At 42.6% G+C, this 17,727-nt stretch overlaps 1 protein-coding gene across 1 annotated transcript; it reads right to left on the bottom strand.

Moving 5' to 3' along the window:
- Positions 1-11,756, bottom strand: nelfb (negative elongation factor complex member B). The gene is made up of 13 exons (XM_004075938.5): positions 11,479-11,756; positions 10,623-10,783; positions 10,445-10,544; positions 9,203-9,433; positions 7,697-7,882; positions 7,037-7,149; positions 6,849-6,951; positions 5,882-5,977; positions 5,523-5,665; positions 4,535-4,641; positions 3,216-3,357; positions 3,019-3,127; positions 1-563 (listed from the first exon to the last, which is right to left on the bottom strand). The coding sequence occupies exons 1-13, from the start codon at positions 11,578-11,580 to the stop codon at positions 405-407; spliced, it is 1,752 nt and encodes a 583-aa protein (XP_004075986.1). The 5' UTR covers positions 11,581-11,756; the 3' UTR covers positions 1-404.
- Between the last annotated feature and the right edge of the window lie 5,971 nt (positions 11,757-17,727).

The following is a 17,727-nucleotide window of genomic DNA, read 5'->3' as shown; positions in this document are numbered from 1 at the left end:
AAAGTCTTAATATTTTATTTTGAAAAACAATCCCCATGTCTGGCATGGTGTCCACAGAAAGCAAACAGAAAAGAATGTCACAAACCCAGACTAATTCTCACAGTAGACATCCATTAAAAGGACCTTTCCCCACATTGTTACCATAACTGAAGGAATGATCAGTTTCTATATCACGTCTTAAGGACAATTTTGTTCTGGACAAAAGGTTTTGTCACATGACAAATGTTTTAAAAGTGACAACTTAGCTTTAAAACCATGTCTTTGTAAATACATTTACATCCTTTCTGTACTAATATTACAAAACACATTTTCAGTTACTGGTACATAAAAAAATGACATCCAGACAAAAATGAGAAGAAACAGTAAAATAAACAGAGAAAACAGCGGCTACAGTTCCTTGCGTCTCAGACGGATGTGGTCGGAACAGAGGCATTCTGGGTCACGGCCACAGGATGGAGCCCCATATCCAACGATGGAGATTTTTCTAGAGGCGGGGGGCTTTTCTTGTGAGCCTCCAGCTTCTCTGTCAGCTGAGTGTAGAGCTCCTTCAGTGGCTCGCTGCACTATGTTCAGAAAAATGAAGCAAAAAGCATCAAAACACACTGCAAGGGCTGCTCCCTTTATCCGTCTATGGAAAGAAATCTGCTCCAAAACATTAATAGTAAAATCAACAACAGTATGGGAAATACATAAAATTAAAAATACACCAGAAATAAGAGTCCAGAGGACCTGTTCTTACAGTCAAGACTAATATTTGCTTATTTTATTCTTTTGGTGCTCTAGGATCTTTCTAAAATTGGTTCACACTTATGCCTCATCTCTAATTTGCACTGGTCGGTCTGCAGTGGATTGACACAAAACAATAGAAAGTTGTTTTCTGCGTCTAACGTCCGTCCCTCTGCAGCGCAACACAAGCTTTACGCAGGAGTTCCATTTCAACTCCATTGATGGGTCAAGTTTGGGGCAAAAAGCAGGAGAAACAGGATACAGGTCCAGGTTTCAAAATAAAAACCTCCATTGAACTTTCAAAATAAAACGTATAACCTTAAGGTGACGTGCCCACGCAATAACGCATCGTAACACCGGCGTCCATTTTTGCCAGGGACGTCAAAAGTTTAATTTTGGAAGTACAAAAACATAACATTATTTGTGACGCCACGAGCAAAGACAAGTACTCGCCACGGAGGCGGCAGGACAAACCAGCCATTCAAAATCTACGTAATATTAATGGTCTCCGCCCCTCCCCCGCCGTCCACCCCACTTCCATTTTAGTTCATCGTCTGGTCACTTCTCGCCTGACTACTGCCCTGCACTTCTCTCTGGTCTTCCCAAGAAAACTCTGAATAAACTTCAGTTGGTCCAGAATTCAGCTGCTCGCTTCATCACCAGAACTCCTTCCTTCCATCACATCACTCCCGTTCTCCAGCAGCTGCACTGGTTTCCAGTAGCTTTCAGGATTCAATTTAAACTTCCTCTCTACACGTTGAAAGCCCTCCATAACCTGGCTCCATCCTATCTTTCTAATCTCCTCCATATCAACACCCCCTCTCGCTCTCCCTGGTCTTCTTCCTGCCTTCAGCTTTCCGTCCCTCCGGCCCGTATGGACACCATGGGGAGCCGTGCCTTCAGCCGCTCGACTCCCCAGCGCTGGAACTCTGTCCCCCCAGACCTCCGTAACAGTGACTCCTTTTCCATTTTTAAATCCAGACTCAAAACTCATCTGTTTATCTGTCATCTTCTACCATCTGATTTTATTAATGATTTCAACTTATTGTTTTTAACATGTTGTGATTTTATTGTGTTTTACTCTTGAACCTGTCCAGTGTCCTCAGGTGTTTTGAAAGGCGCTTTTAAATAAAATGTATTCATATTTTTATTAAAAGTGGGGGAGGGGGCAGACAAGAGACGCAACAGAGAAAATATAACCTATATTCAATATTCGCACATAGCTACATAATTATTTTACAACCGTTTCCGCGCTCAACATAAACAAAGCACTGCCACTGAATATGCGTTGAACCAGGTCAAACTTTGACCAATCAGGGACTTGAATTTGGTAGTGATGTATGGATGGTGACCCTTTTAATTCACAGAAGAGCCAACCGTTTGAAAAATGAATCCCAATATTTGCACCACTTCGACATTATGCACCAACTGCGGGAAGGGGAGGGTGCTTTGTTACGGTGTGCGATCCAGAGGAAGCTTTGGACCGCTGCTCTACGTGAGCGAGCTGCCGGACCCAGGAGAACCGTGTCTCCCGGGAAAACTGTGTCTCTCCGAGCAGAGCAGCAGCTTTGTGTAAGCTAGAGGCAGAAATTGCTGAGTCCTGAGAAACCGTGTAAACAATCATGTGAATTTGTGTTTACAGTCATGTCCAGACAAAATAAAGTGTTCTCACATATTTACGTGCAGCCAAGACGCACATTGCAGCATTACCCACATGGATTTAAGTTCATCCACGGCTAAATGTTGTTTAGCAGGTATTAGTCTAAACCCAACCCGTCTTCCGGCTCTGTTCCGCCAAGAATAAAGCACTGGCCACACATGTTTAGAAAATTATAAGTGAAACAGGCCCTAAAATATAATCATGCCAAAAATAACAGAAGATCATCTCGCTCTATGCCGCAGCTTTGATGGTTAATACCAGAACTCACTATTTTTTATTTCTACGGCTGTTTCCGATATTTTAGATAGTTCTGCGCACGTCAAAATGATTTATTCTGACCAAAAGTGTGGCGTATGTAAACGTGTGCTATAACCAGATGACATTTTTCTGGGCCCATGTACACAGTTCAAAGACATTTTGCGCTTGTAACTGCAGACAATCAAAAACATGCATTTGTTTAGAACATTTTCTTCTTGCGCAACAAATCCTGACATAAAGTTGACTAGATGAGATGCTTGCCTGTAAGGAGGCCTGTTCCAAAGGCGTTCTGAAACAGCAGAATAAAAAGAGCTCCTCCCATACAGACAACGGACTAAAACGTCTTTTAATCTGAGGGCAGACACCACACTAACCTGCTTTGGAGGTTCAAGAGTTTTCATCAGTGTCTCCATGTACGATGGCAGCACTTTCTGGTGCAAATGCAGCAACAAGCGAAGGGCGTGTCTGTGAACGTTTTCTTTGCTGGAAAATAGTTGTTTTGCCACTTTATCAGATAATAAAAGAATAAATGTGTGGCACACATGATCAAATGAGCACAAGACAACCAAACCTGGAGAAAGACGTTAGAAGAAAGCCATCAAAGACGACTGAACAGAAGTCTCCTGATCCAAACTCATCTGAAAGCAGCGTGAGGTGTCCAGTCAGAAGGTGAAGGAAGATGTCACTGAAGGCCATGTCGTTGTAGGAGTCCACTGTGGGGAAAAACCCAACCAAGCAAAGCTTTTTCAAGTTTCTGGCTCAGATTTATAGAAATACATATCCTCAGATGAATATCTTTTTCAATTTAAACTAAAACATCTCCTAAAATGTAAACTAACCAGCAAAAAAAAAAAAACGGCTTTTGCAAAATAGCACAAAAATCAAAGAACACAATTATTTAGCATTCTTCAGATAAATGTTTCATCTTGTTAAGAATTATTAGAAACAGAATAGTTAGAAACTCCCTTTTACTTTTATTACACTAACTTTTACTTTTATTACACTAATGGTTTAAACTTGATTCACTTTGTATTATCATCTGAAAATTATATTACATTTGAAGAAAGCACAGCCAAGACTATTGTCTCATAGCATTCCTCATCCCCCCTTTTTCCTTTTTGTGTGTGCTGGTGTTTGTGCTCTGGTAAATGTCTGTGAGAGATCTGACATTTGAAGCTCCCTGACCTTCGAGCATCTAGCCTGCAACAACCTGTGGGTGTGATTTTCACATCATTGTCCATCGGATGATCTTCTGAATATGGAAATACAGGATTTATATACAAAGCCCATCTCCCTGCCTTTTTTTGTTCAGACTTTGGATGCACCATGTTCATCTGTCTGTCCCCTTCGTGTTTGTACGAAGTAAAACTTCCACAAAAAAGTAACTGTCTCTGAGTCATTATTCATTTATCTCTGTGTGCAGGGAACTGTGGGTACGAACCTTTAACCTTAATTTTTACAGTGCTATCTAGAAAGAACAGTTTCCTCACACATCTCTTTATGCATCAATCAAAGTAAGAGTGTGAATCCCACATTTCGATTTAAAATGCTTCCACTGATTGAGAAATTGTTATTGTGAGAATTTTAGAGTCATTTTCCAGAGGATGTTGGAATCAATGCAGTCACTGATTCTGACCATATTTCATAGAATTCAAAAGCAGCTGAGTACGGAAGATTGAGACCAACTTTATTAATACCGTAGAGAAATTCACCATAAAATAAAATAAATACAAAATATAAAGGGTAGAAGAATCTACAGGCACAACTCTTCTTTCCATGTGCATCATGGCTGCCAGATGAGTTGCAGAATCTGTTGGTGGATGGCAGGAATGTACCATTCCTTTGCACAGTGGGGGTGTACGGGTCTAAAGAAATGTACAAAGCACTCACCCAGAGCAGGTAATAAGCGCTGTAAGGCGTTCTTGTTCCTTAGTTTGGCAATGTGAAGGACGTAGTACAGACCCATTTCACACGCCACTCTGTTGTTTAGCAAGTATCTGAGAACACATTCAGAGTAGAAACGTTACGAAAAGTTCACCAAAGGAAAAATTCCATGATGATTACACGGGGAGATAAACTGTTCATGAATACCTTCCACATTTGCCGTTTAACGACAACTATTATGAAGCATTTCAATAAAGTCTTTTTCTACTATATACACATGACATAACAATATTTATGTAGGAAGGCAAAGCAAAAAACGTAATGAAAGGGTAAAGATGATGTACAACAAATTACAAACAATGAATATCTCTGTGTTTTCTGACCTTAACTTACAGCTTTTGTAGATTTAAAGTTATTCACAAAAAGAAAGTCTAATTTTTTTCATAAAACGACATTGCAGTTTATCATCCGGAGAGCCTTGTATAATATGCAAATAAATACTTAAAAAAAATCAGTCGATGTGATTTTCTGGACTTTATTCCCTCATTTTGTCCCTTATAGTTGAGGTTTACCTATGATGAAAATTACAGGCATCTCTCATCTTTTTTAGTGGGATAACTTACACAATTGGTGGCTGACTAGACAGTTTTCGAAAATTGCAGTAACTTATGTTGAAGTTTTACTTTATTTACATTAAAGTTTTTCAGAAAACTGGTTATGTAAAAGATGCTGAGCCTGCACTTCTAGATATTTATTTGTTTTTTTTATTTACTTGTTTTTTAAATAAACAAAGGTAATTTCTGGTGTTTGCATCAATCTAAATTTTTGTTGCCAGTCTGTTAACCTTTACTGTAAATTGGTTCCAAATATTGGTTATCAGCCTTTTTGACCAACAATAACCGGTATTGGCCCGGGAAAAAAACAAAAACAAACATATTGGTCGACCTCTTCTTGTGTCTGATTTCAAACATATCAACACTTCCTCCTATCAGACCTGCTAAATGCATCTGGCAGGCCTGTGGGGTACGTTAGCGAGCTCTTCTCCTCATTGGGAAGCTTCTGTTCCACAGTGAAGGTGTGATCATCCACAACCACAGACATCATTGCAGGCAGGAAGCGGGTCACCACCTCTAAATCCTGAGGCGACACACAAAACATAAACATGTCACCGCCATGGAGAGTTTGGGATACTTTCTAACATTATTATTCACATAAAAAAAGGCTGATGGATGAATAAATGCTCCAAACTTTATCTGCCTTCTAATGAAAATGGTTAAACAGCAGCAGATCTCCTTAGGTTTTAGTCTTTTTGTTTTGAAAATCCCCAGTGATGATTTGGAAACTTCTACCCACCAAACGAGGCTCTTTGAAGACCTGGCTGTCAATCATGTCCCATGCTCCCTGACCCAGAGACAGCATCCTGAGCAGCAGCATTAGGTCTGGACTGTCCTGAACACAAACACACACACATTAACAAAGTGATCAAATGGGACATTACCTTAAGCAACCTTCAAACCTTAAAAAGTAATGGCCTTGTGTTATAAGAAAGCTACCAACACAAATTCAGCTGTTTGTTATGAAATTTGCTTATATATATATCTTTAAAAAGAGATGTAATCTAGGAATTGATCCCTTCTGCAACCGCCTCCACTGATCTGTTGAAGAAACTGAAGATTTTCCTCCTAGTTTGCATCAAGTTTGCAACTAAAACATGGGGTATAGGGTTGTACAGAGTGAATGGAGTCAAATTAACAAATGGTATGTCTATGATTTCTGTTAGAAGAGGAGAGGATTACACTTTTTGCAGCTCGTCCATTGTGGATGAACTGGGGGAGGAACACTATAACAGGCACATTTAAATCTGCTAGAATAGGAGTGTCTTTATTCACAACACCTAAAGGTGTGATATGACACAGTGTGATGCTTCACTAAACAGAAGTTACTGACAGAACTTTAGTCTTTTTTTATGCTGGGATTCCCCTGTGGAACGGCGTTCATTCATGATTAAACGTGGGTGCAGTGAACATGCATGGACATGTGCAAAAGGGCTGTTCCTTTTAAGCAGCCATGGACCTAAGTAGTTTGTTCCTGCGACTGTGTGTATGTTTACTGGGCACATAATAATTGAAAACAGTTTTATATTTATTATCTGTAGGTTTTCTCAAATGAATCATCATAGCAACATGGCTGATCAAATGTAATCTTTTGATTTGTTTTGCATCATAATTTATCCAGGTGTCACATTTAGATTTAGATTATTTCTTTGCATTTTTTCAATATTTAATTAGTAGTTGTTTTAAAAAAATGCAGCTACACTTACTCTGGGTAAGGATTCCTGACTTAGCAGCTCTTGCAAATTCCGCATGATACTCAAAGCCAAGGTGTTGCAGGCAAATGGATCACAGAGGATCATGGATAAGTCCCTGAAAAGTAAAAACAGATTTATAACTGTGTTTATTCCTGATTAAATCAGAAATCATCAGACTGAATAAGGTGTTTGCCTCTTACCCAAGAACTTGCTCCTGTCCTTTCTTCACCCCATCTAGGAAACCTTGCAGCTCTCTTGCTCGCTTGCCATCGACAAACTTCTCACGGATACAGGCGTCCAAACACCAAGTAAACTGTGGGAGCAGATTTAATCCCAACAGATGAATTCACGGCAGATTTACACTGGTCCGTCTGCGGTGCGGCTCGTGGGGGGGGGGCCGTCTCACAAGGGACTGTCTACCCTCATGTCGAGTAGTTCATCCAAAACGGTGGCAGTCAGGCCCTGTGCCCCCTCCCCCCTCATTGAGTCATTCTGAAATGCATGGGTCATAAATGATGGCGGAAATGAATGCCGGTGTTATCTGCGGTGTGAACTCGCGCTCTTGCGTGGGCACGTCACCTTGAGTATTAAATCAAATTATATGAAGCTTTATTTTGAAAGTTTTTATATTGAAACCCAGACCTATTTCCTGGTTCTTGGGATCGGAAATCGATGCCTCAGTGGACTGGAAATAGAACTTGCGTTGTGGAGGGACGGACGTCAGGCGCAGACATGAGGAGGCGATGTAAACAATCGGATCGATTTTTTGCAACAAAACTCAATGGAGATGGCCCAGATCACGGTAGCCTTAACATGCAGAATTCTGGGACTTCATCCTGCGTACCTAATGGGGCCCTTACCTTGTGACAGGGGTCCACAGAGCAGATCTCACTGATGTCCAGGTCGTGAAGAGACATCAGCAGCTCTGCCCTCAGAGTGCAGTAGTGCACGTTTCGTGTTCGTAGGAAGAGCGTCCGTAGGAACTGCAGCACCATGTCATACAGCTTCACATTCTTCCCAATCATGTGAGTCAGCTTCAACACCACCTTCGACATGTTCAAGAAAAACATGATACAGAAATGCATCTAGAAGCACATACTACATACATATAGTACTAAAATATGGAGAAGTGTGTGACCCTCTAGAACAGTGCTTCTCAAATAGTGCCGCGATGCTAGGGGAGGCACGCAGTAGTGGTGGTTTTAGGCACAGGTAATACGGGCGATTGCCCGGGCGCAAATTTAACGTGGGGGCGGTGGTGACAGCAGCTCGGTGATTGGAAAAAAATCTGCGGCACTGTTGGTTTACTATTATCTGTCATATCACAGAGTTTGTGATGTATGTTCTAGCTATTCATTTCCATTACGAGTTGCATGCGTTCTTGAGTGCACGACACAACCGGCCGCCGGAGGATTTTGTGTTGGGGGGGTGGGGGGTGACCGCGACAGCGCGCCACCCTGCTGGTTCATCACCGCAGTGACACAGCTCTAGGTCTGCCTTCATCTTAAGGCCCGTACACAGCGGGACGAATATTCGCCAGCGTTTTTCGCCACGTTTTTTGTGTTCACACCCAGGCGATTTTCGCTGACGGTGAGCCGAGTGAACATGCAATTTCATTCCCTGACATTAGATGGCGCTTAATGTAAACAGAAATACTCCTGTACACAAGGTGGTGCTGCACAACTTTACGCTCCTTAAAGTCGCTTTTCGCTCAGAAGAAGAGAGCAAGTATTTACGCGCTTGTCAGAATCAAACAAAGAAAACATGAATATTTCAAGCATCAGTAGCTCAAGCTCCAGTTTCAGCGATGAAGAAATTATTGTTCTGTTGAATGATGAAAGACGCCGGAAAAAAACGCAGATTTTGGGTACATCCCATAGTTACGAGAAGAGAAGAACATGGGGAGTTTTATCGACTGGTACAAGAGCTGAAAATGTATCATGAGCGTTTTCGGGAATATTTTAGAATGTCTGTCATTATTTCTCCGCGGCAGTGTAGACGCTACTTGCCGTCTGTCTTCTTTGCTGGTATGTGTGCTCAGAAAGGCAGTTTTGTGTTTGAGCGCCCCCAGGTTGTGTTTTACTGTAACTTCAGAAGCCCCAGACACGTGTGCAAAAGCGCCATTCTCATCTGTCGTCGCGTCAGACCAAAAAAACGAACCCGAGGCGCTTTTAAAAAAATGACGCTTTTACGCCTGGCGTTTTTTCGCGTCGGTGTGCACACTCACATTGGTGCCCTTTGTTTAGTCACAAGGCGTTAAACGTCGGCGAATATCGCGCGCGAAATTCGTCCCGGTGTGTACGGGCCTTTAAGGTGCATGTCTACTGTGAGAGACATCATCCGAAAAAAAAACAATAATCCCTCACCTCGCCTTGGCGTCGTGTTTTGGGAGAAGGGCTGAAGAAATTGTGCAGAATGGAGAGGTCACTGCTGAAGAGAGCTGCTTCTTTCTCCACGATGTACTGCTTTAGAAGGGGGGAGACCTCGTCCCCAAAAAGAGCCTGGTTGTCCTGCCAAATCTGCCTTTTGACCTCCACCGCACACACCTTGTACAGCTCTTTGTCCGCCATAACCAGCTTCAGTTTCTTTTCTGGCACCTACAGCAGAAAAAAACAATAATTAGCTAAAGCTTTTTTTGCCTTTTGCTAAAACATTTGGTTTTCCAAAGATATCAAATTAGATGAAGGAAACAAAGAAATTCCCTGGGAACCATGGAAATGGAAGACTTCAACTGAATGCACACAAGACAAGGATCAAGAATCAGGGTGCACCTTTTTAAAAGGACCTATATCATGAGAGATCAACTTTTTGAGCTTTTAAGTGTAATATAATGTTAATTCCTCACAAAAAAAAAAACCCCAACTTAGTATTTTGATCCATTCACACATTTCTGAGGATTCCTCTAAAAACACACTCTCTGAGCACCAGCCCCTCCAAACCCACGAAAACAAGTGGGTTCTGGCATTCATAGAATAAGTGAGGAACAGCCCCTTCCAGGAAGAGTCGGTGCTGCCAGCCCCCCCTCGGCTAACACACACACTCTCTCCTTGGAGCTAGCAATGTTTGGCAAAAACTGCTTCATTTTAAATGCACAATGTGCACATCCATCTTTGAAAAAGTTTGAATGTTGTTTATTTTCGTGGATGAAACTCAGACACACTGCCGACGCCAAATCTAGGCGGACGTCATGAAATGGGCGGCACCCACAAGGAGCAAAAGGCGGAGCCTCAGAGATCGAGTCCTCTCTCTTCCGGGTAGGAAAAGGAGCGGTGAAAATGACTAATATTTCATAAATGTTTGTTCTTTCATGGGCCAAAGGTAATATATTTTCATATATATGGAAATAGTTCACTTGAAAGGCTTTAGAATAGCATTAGATGGGCCCTTTTAAAGAGACTATTTTGTAATGCATGCATCATAGCAAACTATATCCAGTATTATCTGCATAGTTTAAAATATTGAGACAAATGTAGCTGTAAATGCTCCAGAATAAAAACAGAAAACTTACATTTATGAAGCTTTTCTATAATTAGTGTCCATGTATCCAATTTGTTTCGATAAGAAAATAATAGATATATTTATATTCCTCTTGTAGCATAATATTTTACCTTTGGCAGATGCTTCAGCACCTGCATCACCACCGGCTGAATGGACGGCATTTTCACAAGCGGAAAGCTCTTCTCCAGCAATTCCTCCAGCTTTCCATACCTGAAAAAAGGTACAACAACACTTCAGCATCCATTTACCTCGCTTCTACCAAAAAGCTAGTTTCTTTTGAAAACGTACCGATCTTCCTCCTTGCCATCTGCAATAACAGCAACTCGCTCCATCAACTTGTCACGGAGCTCGTCAAAGACAGACTGATGGAACTCTAACCGCGGAGTGCCGTGGAGGTCCAGGAAAGGAAGAGCAGACTGGAGTGTTGGCAACAGAATCCCATTTTCCATCTGTGATGACATGAGACATCAACAACTGGTGAGGGATTGTTGTAACCACCAAAAGAAATGCAAATGAACAATAATCTGGCCTCAATCGGTCAAAAGATTTTAATTTTATTTGGAGAAAACCCAAACCTAACTTGATAGCTTTGCACCAGCAGTGCTTGAAATGCACTTCTATGTCCTCCATCATGAGAAAAATGCTACAAGAACACGTTAAAAACACCCAAAACTCATTGGAGCCGCCACCAGTGTGTGAATGTGTGAGTGAATGTGTGAGTGAATGTGTGTGTGACTGGGTGAATGGGTCTGTGACTGTAAAGCGCTTTGTCCTTGTAGGAAGAAAGGCGCTATATAAGTATACGCCATTTACTTAAGGGCCAAATTTCAGATTTTTTAGTTTTTCTGATCAAAACCACACTCGCTTTTTTTTAATAGAATAAATATTTGTCTAATTTAGATTTAGAAAAAGGTTTTTCTCCAGACAGACATTTTCATAATTTTATTTTTGGTCTTCAAATATGAAACTCAGTCATTTTAGTTCTATATTTTGCTCTGAAGAAATGAAAACTTATCTAATCACAAAAAATGTTTAAAATGCAGAACAATGCAAGCTAACATAATGTGCAGTCGTCCCGCCAAGATAGAGAACCCGTCTATTCTCTATCTTGTGCTATTATTTTTTCGTTGTTGTTGTTGTTTACCTGAAACTGGTCGATGGCTTTCAGCGGCTCCGTACAGTTGGTGAGTGTTTCCTTCAGATCATCCCCGTTTGAAATGCCGAGCTCAGACAGCCCCGCGAACATTCTTATAATTTAATCAATACGAACCCCACAAATTCAATTTGTGCTAAAAACAGGTTCGTCTATTTTGGCTAAGTTGCAACAGTTTTGTTGGTGCCAAATTAAACGCACAGCTAAAGTCTGAACGGTTGTCTACGAATGTTGTAGCGCTGTAACAGGGCCGCCGGAAACACGGAACCTTATGAAACGTTCCGCTCTTTGTTTCCCGCTGTGGCTGCATTCACACGTACACCATGTTCAAGTAAAATTAAAAGAAACAAAGGCAATAATTCTTTTAGTTTGGCATTATAAGTCAATGTTTTATTTATTTTGATTACATATTACTTAGTTTTATTACTTTATATTGTTTTCAACTGCTGCTTAGACTTTGTTCTAGTTTTCTATTTGTAAAATGCCATGGTGCTTCATATTTTTGGATTTGAATGTTTCAAATGGAAAAAATGAGTAATTTTGAATTTTGTTAGCAAACAAACAAACAAAAAAGAATGTACACCATATTCCAGGGGTGTCTCGAATTTTTGCAAAGAGGGTTAAATTTGGTGTGCTTAAAAATGTAATGCGGGCATTTGGCCTGCCTTCTTTGAAACATTATAACGTTAAATAGAAATGAACTGTGTGATTTTTTATTTTTTTTTTGCAATTAAATACTTTTCATTTCCTCAAATGGACCAGAGCTTTATCTAAATACATTAGCCTTCACTCATCCGCAGATATAGTTTTGCAGAAATTTTTACGCCGGATGCTCTTCCTGACACAACCCTGTATTTTAACTGGGCTGTGGGCCGCCACAGGGCAGGGTGACCGAGATATTGGCCCCCTTGTAGCTATATAGGAAGGCAGTAGCGTCAAGTGTCTTACCTAAGTGAAAAACTGTTTTTATAGTCTATGCTAAGGACCCACACTGGATGAAGCTCATTGCGCCCCCTGGTTTCCCATGTCCCAGTCCTGTCCTCAGGGCTTTAACTAACCAAGCAAGAAAAAATAATTAAAAAATGTTTTTTTTTCTGCTGCTTCTCGCCTTGGTGGAAACACATTAATTGGGTTCTAAAGATGCTCTACCATTTGGTTGAGTAGGCAGTTACCTGAGCTTTAAATGCTCACTGTAAACTTCTAAATTTAAATCATGTGAAAAGGGGAAAAAACACAAATAGTTATCTTATTCAGAACTACAAACCACTGTGATTTTGATCACCGACACCAATAAATCCACTCCTCTTATTCGGCGCATGAGGCTCTAAAGGTCAAGTTGCTACAGGTTGTTGCCACAGGTTTAAAACGGCTAATAACGTAATTTAGCAAATCAAATTCAAGAAATTGTACTTCTTAGAAAGTGCTGAAGGTCTAATGATTTTATGGCAGGACCATGAAGGCGGGTGGAAATTTGAAAGTGGGCCACATTTGGCAGACTTTGGACACGCCTGCCATGTACCAAGGATACAGTGATTTACATGGTAAAATTTTGGTGTAAAAAAAATATTGGTCAAACTATATCAGTGGGACGGCCGTGGTGCAGCGGTAGGGCGGTCGACCCATGATCGCATATGTGCAGGTTCGATTCCCGCCTTGCACGCCCAAGGCGGTGTGGCTGGGTGAAAGGGTCTGTGACTGTAAAGCGCTTTGGGCCTTGTAGGTAGAAAAGCACTATATAAGTATACGCCATTTACCATATCGTTCAAGATAGTTTGTCCTTCAATGGAGACACACGTGTACAGGCAGGCAAATACACACACTCAAATATCTCAAACTGTGATTTCACAAGCACACAAAACCACCACCCATCCATCTTCCTCCGTTTATCTGGGACCGTGGGGGCAGCAGTCTAAGCAGAGATGCCCAGACTTCCCTCCCCCGGCCACTTCCTCCAGCTCCTCTGGGGGGACCCCGAGGCGTTCCCAGGCCAGCTGAGGGACGTAGTCTCTCCAGCGTGTCCTGGGTCTTCCCCGGGGCCTCCAGCCAGTGGGACATGCCCGGAACAGCTCTCCAGGGAGGTGTCCAGGGGGCATCCGGACTAGATGCCCGAGCCACCTCAACTGACACCTTTCAATGTGGAGGAGAAGCGGTTCTACTCCGAGCTCTCCGCGGGTGATCAAGCTTCTCCACCTATCTCTAAGGGAGCGCCCTGCCAGCCTAAGGAGGAAGCTCATTTCACCCGCTTGTCATGACCCACAGCTCCTGACCGGTTAATTGAGAGCTTTGCTTTTTGGCTCAGCTCTCTCTTCACCACAACGGACCGACACAGCGACAACATAACTACGGACGCTGATCCGATCTGCCTATCAATCTCACACTCCGGTCTTCCCTCACTAGTGAACAACCAAGATATTTAAACTCCTCCACCTGGGGCAGGGACACTCCACCCACTGAGAGATGGCAAACTACCTTTCTCCGGTCGAGAACCATAGCCTCAGATTTAGCGGTTCTGACCCTCATCCCAGCCGCTTCGCACTCGGCCATAAACCGCCCCAATGCATGCTAGAGATCCCGGCATTTTTATGTGAGCATAACAAACCTGTTCTACCAATTGTATGACACTTTATTACACTTTTCCTGTTCCAGTTCCTTTCAACATCCAGCAGCTTTATACTAAAGGGGAGAGGCTGACATCCACAGGCCACAGAATCTGATTGATCCACTCCATCCCAGAGAGATAAGCCTGTTTATCTGGTTACAGATTTTGACAAATCTGCAAAAAGAAAATGATTGAAGGTGGGAATTTGTCTCAGTGGGATATGTTTTGTATCTTTGAGTTCTGCTCTTGACAAATCGGGTTATTGTACTCACTGTCAAACATCTTGAAACATTGATCAAGATTACACTTTACTGTCTACATCTGAAAGCTGGTCTTGAGAGCAATAGCCGTAAGATGGGAGTTCAAATCCTCTGTGTGAAAGGAAGGAGAACATTTGTTTTGACACATAAGGATATCCTTCATTGACACCGTTCTCTGCAACGTGCGTTCAAGCTGCCACTTCCAGTGTAAAGTCTGTGTAAACGCATGTAAACGTGCATTTCCGGCTTCCGGGTTCAAAACTCTCGTTTTCACGCATTGCTCTGCAAGTTTGTACAACTATTTTCTGGCTCTACATAAAAAGCGGGTGTCCATTGAACCCTCGGTGAAGGTTAAACCAAGTTGAACTATGACCAATCAGGGACTCAGATTTGGTAGTGACAATGGCGTTTCTTTTACATCACAGAAGTTCCAACAGTCTGAAAATTAATCATGAAGTAGAAATTAATAAATGGTCTAAATAAATTATCTGACACCAAGTCTTTGATGTAGCAGAAGAGAGCTGTAAAAGAAAAAGCCTGGGACAAAATTCACGAGATTTGCGCCAATTCAAGATTTTTCTCCAAGCCTCTTCCAACAGTAGGTGGTGGAGATGCTCCAGTAAACATAAGAAAAAAAAAGGAGGGAATAACCCCCCCCTCCCTCGCTTGTCCTGTGTGAACACGGGAGCTAACAGATAAAAGCTTTTATTGATACCCATTTCTGTGTTTCCCGACCAAGGTCAAGGGCCTTTACAGATAGTTTGGAGGACTTAAAAAGACGGCCACAGGCCTCTCCCCCTTTCAGTGTGTACTGGGGGTTCAACCTCCGTTCTTTCCCTGGTCAGGAGAATCTACAGAGCTGCCAGCAGTGGACGAGTGGTTCCGCCGCTGTGAGGAGACGTGGGAGGCGGCTCATGTTCAGCTACGGCAAGCCGTCCACCGAACCCAAGTGCAGGCTGACCGGAGCAGATGGGAAGGTCCCAATCTGGTTCCTGGTCAGTGGGTCTGGCTCTCCACCCGAGACCTTCAGCTGCAGTGCCCCTGCAAAAAGCTCAGTCCTGGGTATGTGGATCCATTCCAAATAATCAAACAGATCCCCCCGCGTCTTTCCGTCTCCAGTTGCCTTCTGAATACCACATCTCACCCCCCTGATGGGGGGTCCAAACCCTCTGATGTCAGCACGCCCCTCTTGATGGTTGATGGCGAGGTGGCCTATCTTGTCAGGGAGATCCTAGATTCTCTAGATTCACCAGGGGGGTCGGCTTCAATGTCTGGTGGATTGGGAGGGGTATGGTCTAAGAAGAACACTCCTGGGTTGCTGCTCCCTAAACAACGACTACCACCGATGCCACCCAGAAAGGCAAGCACCCTAATCTCGAGGTCGAACCTCGGCGTGGGAGGGCCCCTCGCCTCCGGAGTCACTCACAGGAGGGGGCGTCTGTCAGAAGTCAGTACTTCCCCTCTGTTCACCAGCAGGAACCATCTCAGAGTTCTAGCCACACTTCCTGGATGCTGCACACCTGACTCTCATTCATTCAATCAACCACAGCATACTTGAGCTATTACTGAGCTCAGCTCAGTGCAAAGGATTGTTTGTGCCACTCTGCCTTCATTACTGAGCGTCATATCTGGACCTGATCTTCTGTCTTTTGACCCTGACTCTGTTGGTCTGCCGCCTGCTGCCTGCCCGCCCCCTGCCCCGACCCTCGGCTGAATTTTGACCACCCTGTCTGCCTGTTATCGACTCCTGCCTGCTTGAGCCTGATTTAGCTTTGTGGACTTTTAGCTGAGCTAATAAACCTGCTGCATTTGGATCAAGCCGTCTGCCTCTTCTTGTGACAATGTGTACATTTGTGAAATCTTTGGTGTGCATTTCCTAATTTATATTGGACAATGGCATAAAATTACAGTGTGTGCGCTTGTGACACAGACTATGTGCATTTCTGAATTGTGAGACTGTTCTGGCCTCATAATTATCACTCTCTGTTTTAATATTGAAAAAAAATAATCCAAAATAGATCTAAATATGCAGCAATGCACAATTAAAGTCTACTTTTAAAATTGATCAGGTAAGCCCCAGTTTGGGATGGTGAATGTAAAAATACACTTGATGAAAGTTACGTGACAATTTTAGACATTTCTTTCCATATGTGCTGCTTGAATGTAACATTTTGTCTATTTATCACAAAAATAATTATCTGTGACTTGAGAGAATGTACTTTCAAATGTCAAATCTAAATATTAAATCTAAATTTTAATCCATCCATTTTCTTAACCTGCTATACCTCTTTCAGGGTCTCACACACACTCAGACTTGCACACTTAAGAGTTACCAGTCAACCTACAAAGCATGTTTTTGGACAGTGAGAAGAAGCTGGAGTGCCCGGAGAAAACCTATGCAGGCATGAGGAAAACATGCAAACTTTCTCTCTCCCCAAGTTGGCAGCAAGTGCTGTCAACAGCAGCTCCCAGCCAATCGTGAATCAGCTCCCATCATTCACGTTTTAATGAGCCTGCATTCGTCCCACCACATTTCAATGAGTTGTGTCTCATTGTTGCTTCTTGTTTGTCCGTGACTTATGGTTGCCTCCTTCCTTCTCTGTTTAACATCCTGTAACGCCCTGCTACAGTGGCAGTGTTGGTCCAGTTGTTTTGCTCCAAGCACAGAGCCTAGTCCGACCATTGACAGTAAATGAGATCTGGACTGAGCAACCCCTCCTACCGCGCGTTCCAAACAGGAAGTACGCACTGGTCCCAAGAAGCTGAAATCCCATAGACTTCTAATAAAAAATACACAGCTATTACTCAGTCATTCAACTGGTCAGAATAACCATTCTTGCTCTTCTACCTTTTATTACTATGTTCTTGATAATTCTCTTTGTGTTCCATAATATTTTTGTTGTAGTGCAAGTTATCCAAGTTATAAACTGACCAATCAGATGCCTCAATAACAGTAGGTGGCCTTGCGTCAAACATTTGAAGCATTTGATTGACAGATTCTCCTGAGCCCACTTTCAGTGGAAGGGGTGTGGCCTTCTAACGTGCTCACTCCTAACTGGAGAGAGTGGTTTCCACAAAAATGTAGACGGACCAATAACGGTTTCCTGAGGATGTCTGGTTCCCACATGGCGATGAACATAGCGCAGAAAAATGACAATTGAATTGACTTCAGTGTGCTGGAAAAGGAAGCAAGGCATTTTCTATGGGGACGCGATTCATCCAGTTTTCAGGCTGAGGTAACTCAGGGCCACACGGAGCTCAGTCTGATTGAAACCAAGACCACCTCAAAAGATGGGTCCAAGAGCAGTTCCTGGTCCTGGACCAGGGTCCGCTTGAGTTTATTCAGACTGAAAATTTTCCAGATCATGGGAAAAAATGAAC

Source organism: Oryzias latipes, chromosome 13, assembly GCF_053564925.1.
Source record: "Oryzias latipes strain Hd-rR chromosome 13, Olatipes_Hd-rR_3.1".
NCBI classification, from domain to species: domain Eukaryota; kingdom Metazoa; phylum Chordata; class Actinopteri; order Beloniformes; family Adrianichthyidae; genus Oryzias; species Oryzias latipes.
The sequence above is the reverse complement of the archived record's forward strand: the minus strand, read 5'-3'. Positions and strand labels throughout refer to the sequence as shown.

Coding starts and splice junctions, on each gene's coding strand:
- nelfb (XM_004075938.5), bottom strand. CDS start 11,580: ATGTTCGCGGGGCTGTCTGAGCTCGGCATTTCAAACGGGGATGATCTG. Junction 5,978..6,848: donor GTCAGGAATCCTTACCCAGA/GTAAGTGTAGCT, acceptor GTTTGTGTTCAG/GACAGTCCAGACCTAATGCT. Junction 564..3,018: donor CTCTTGAACCTCCAAAGCAG/GTTAGTGTGGTG, acceptor TTCTGAACATAG/TGCAGCGAGCCACTGAAGGA.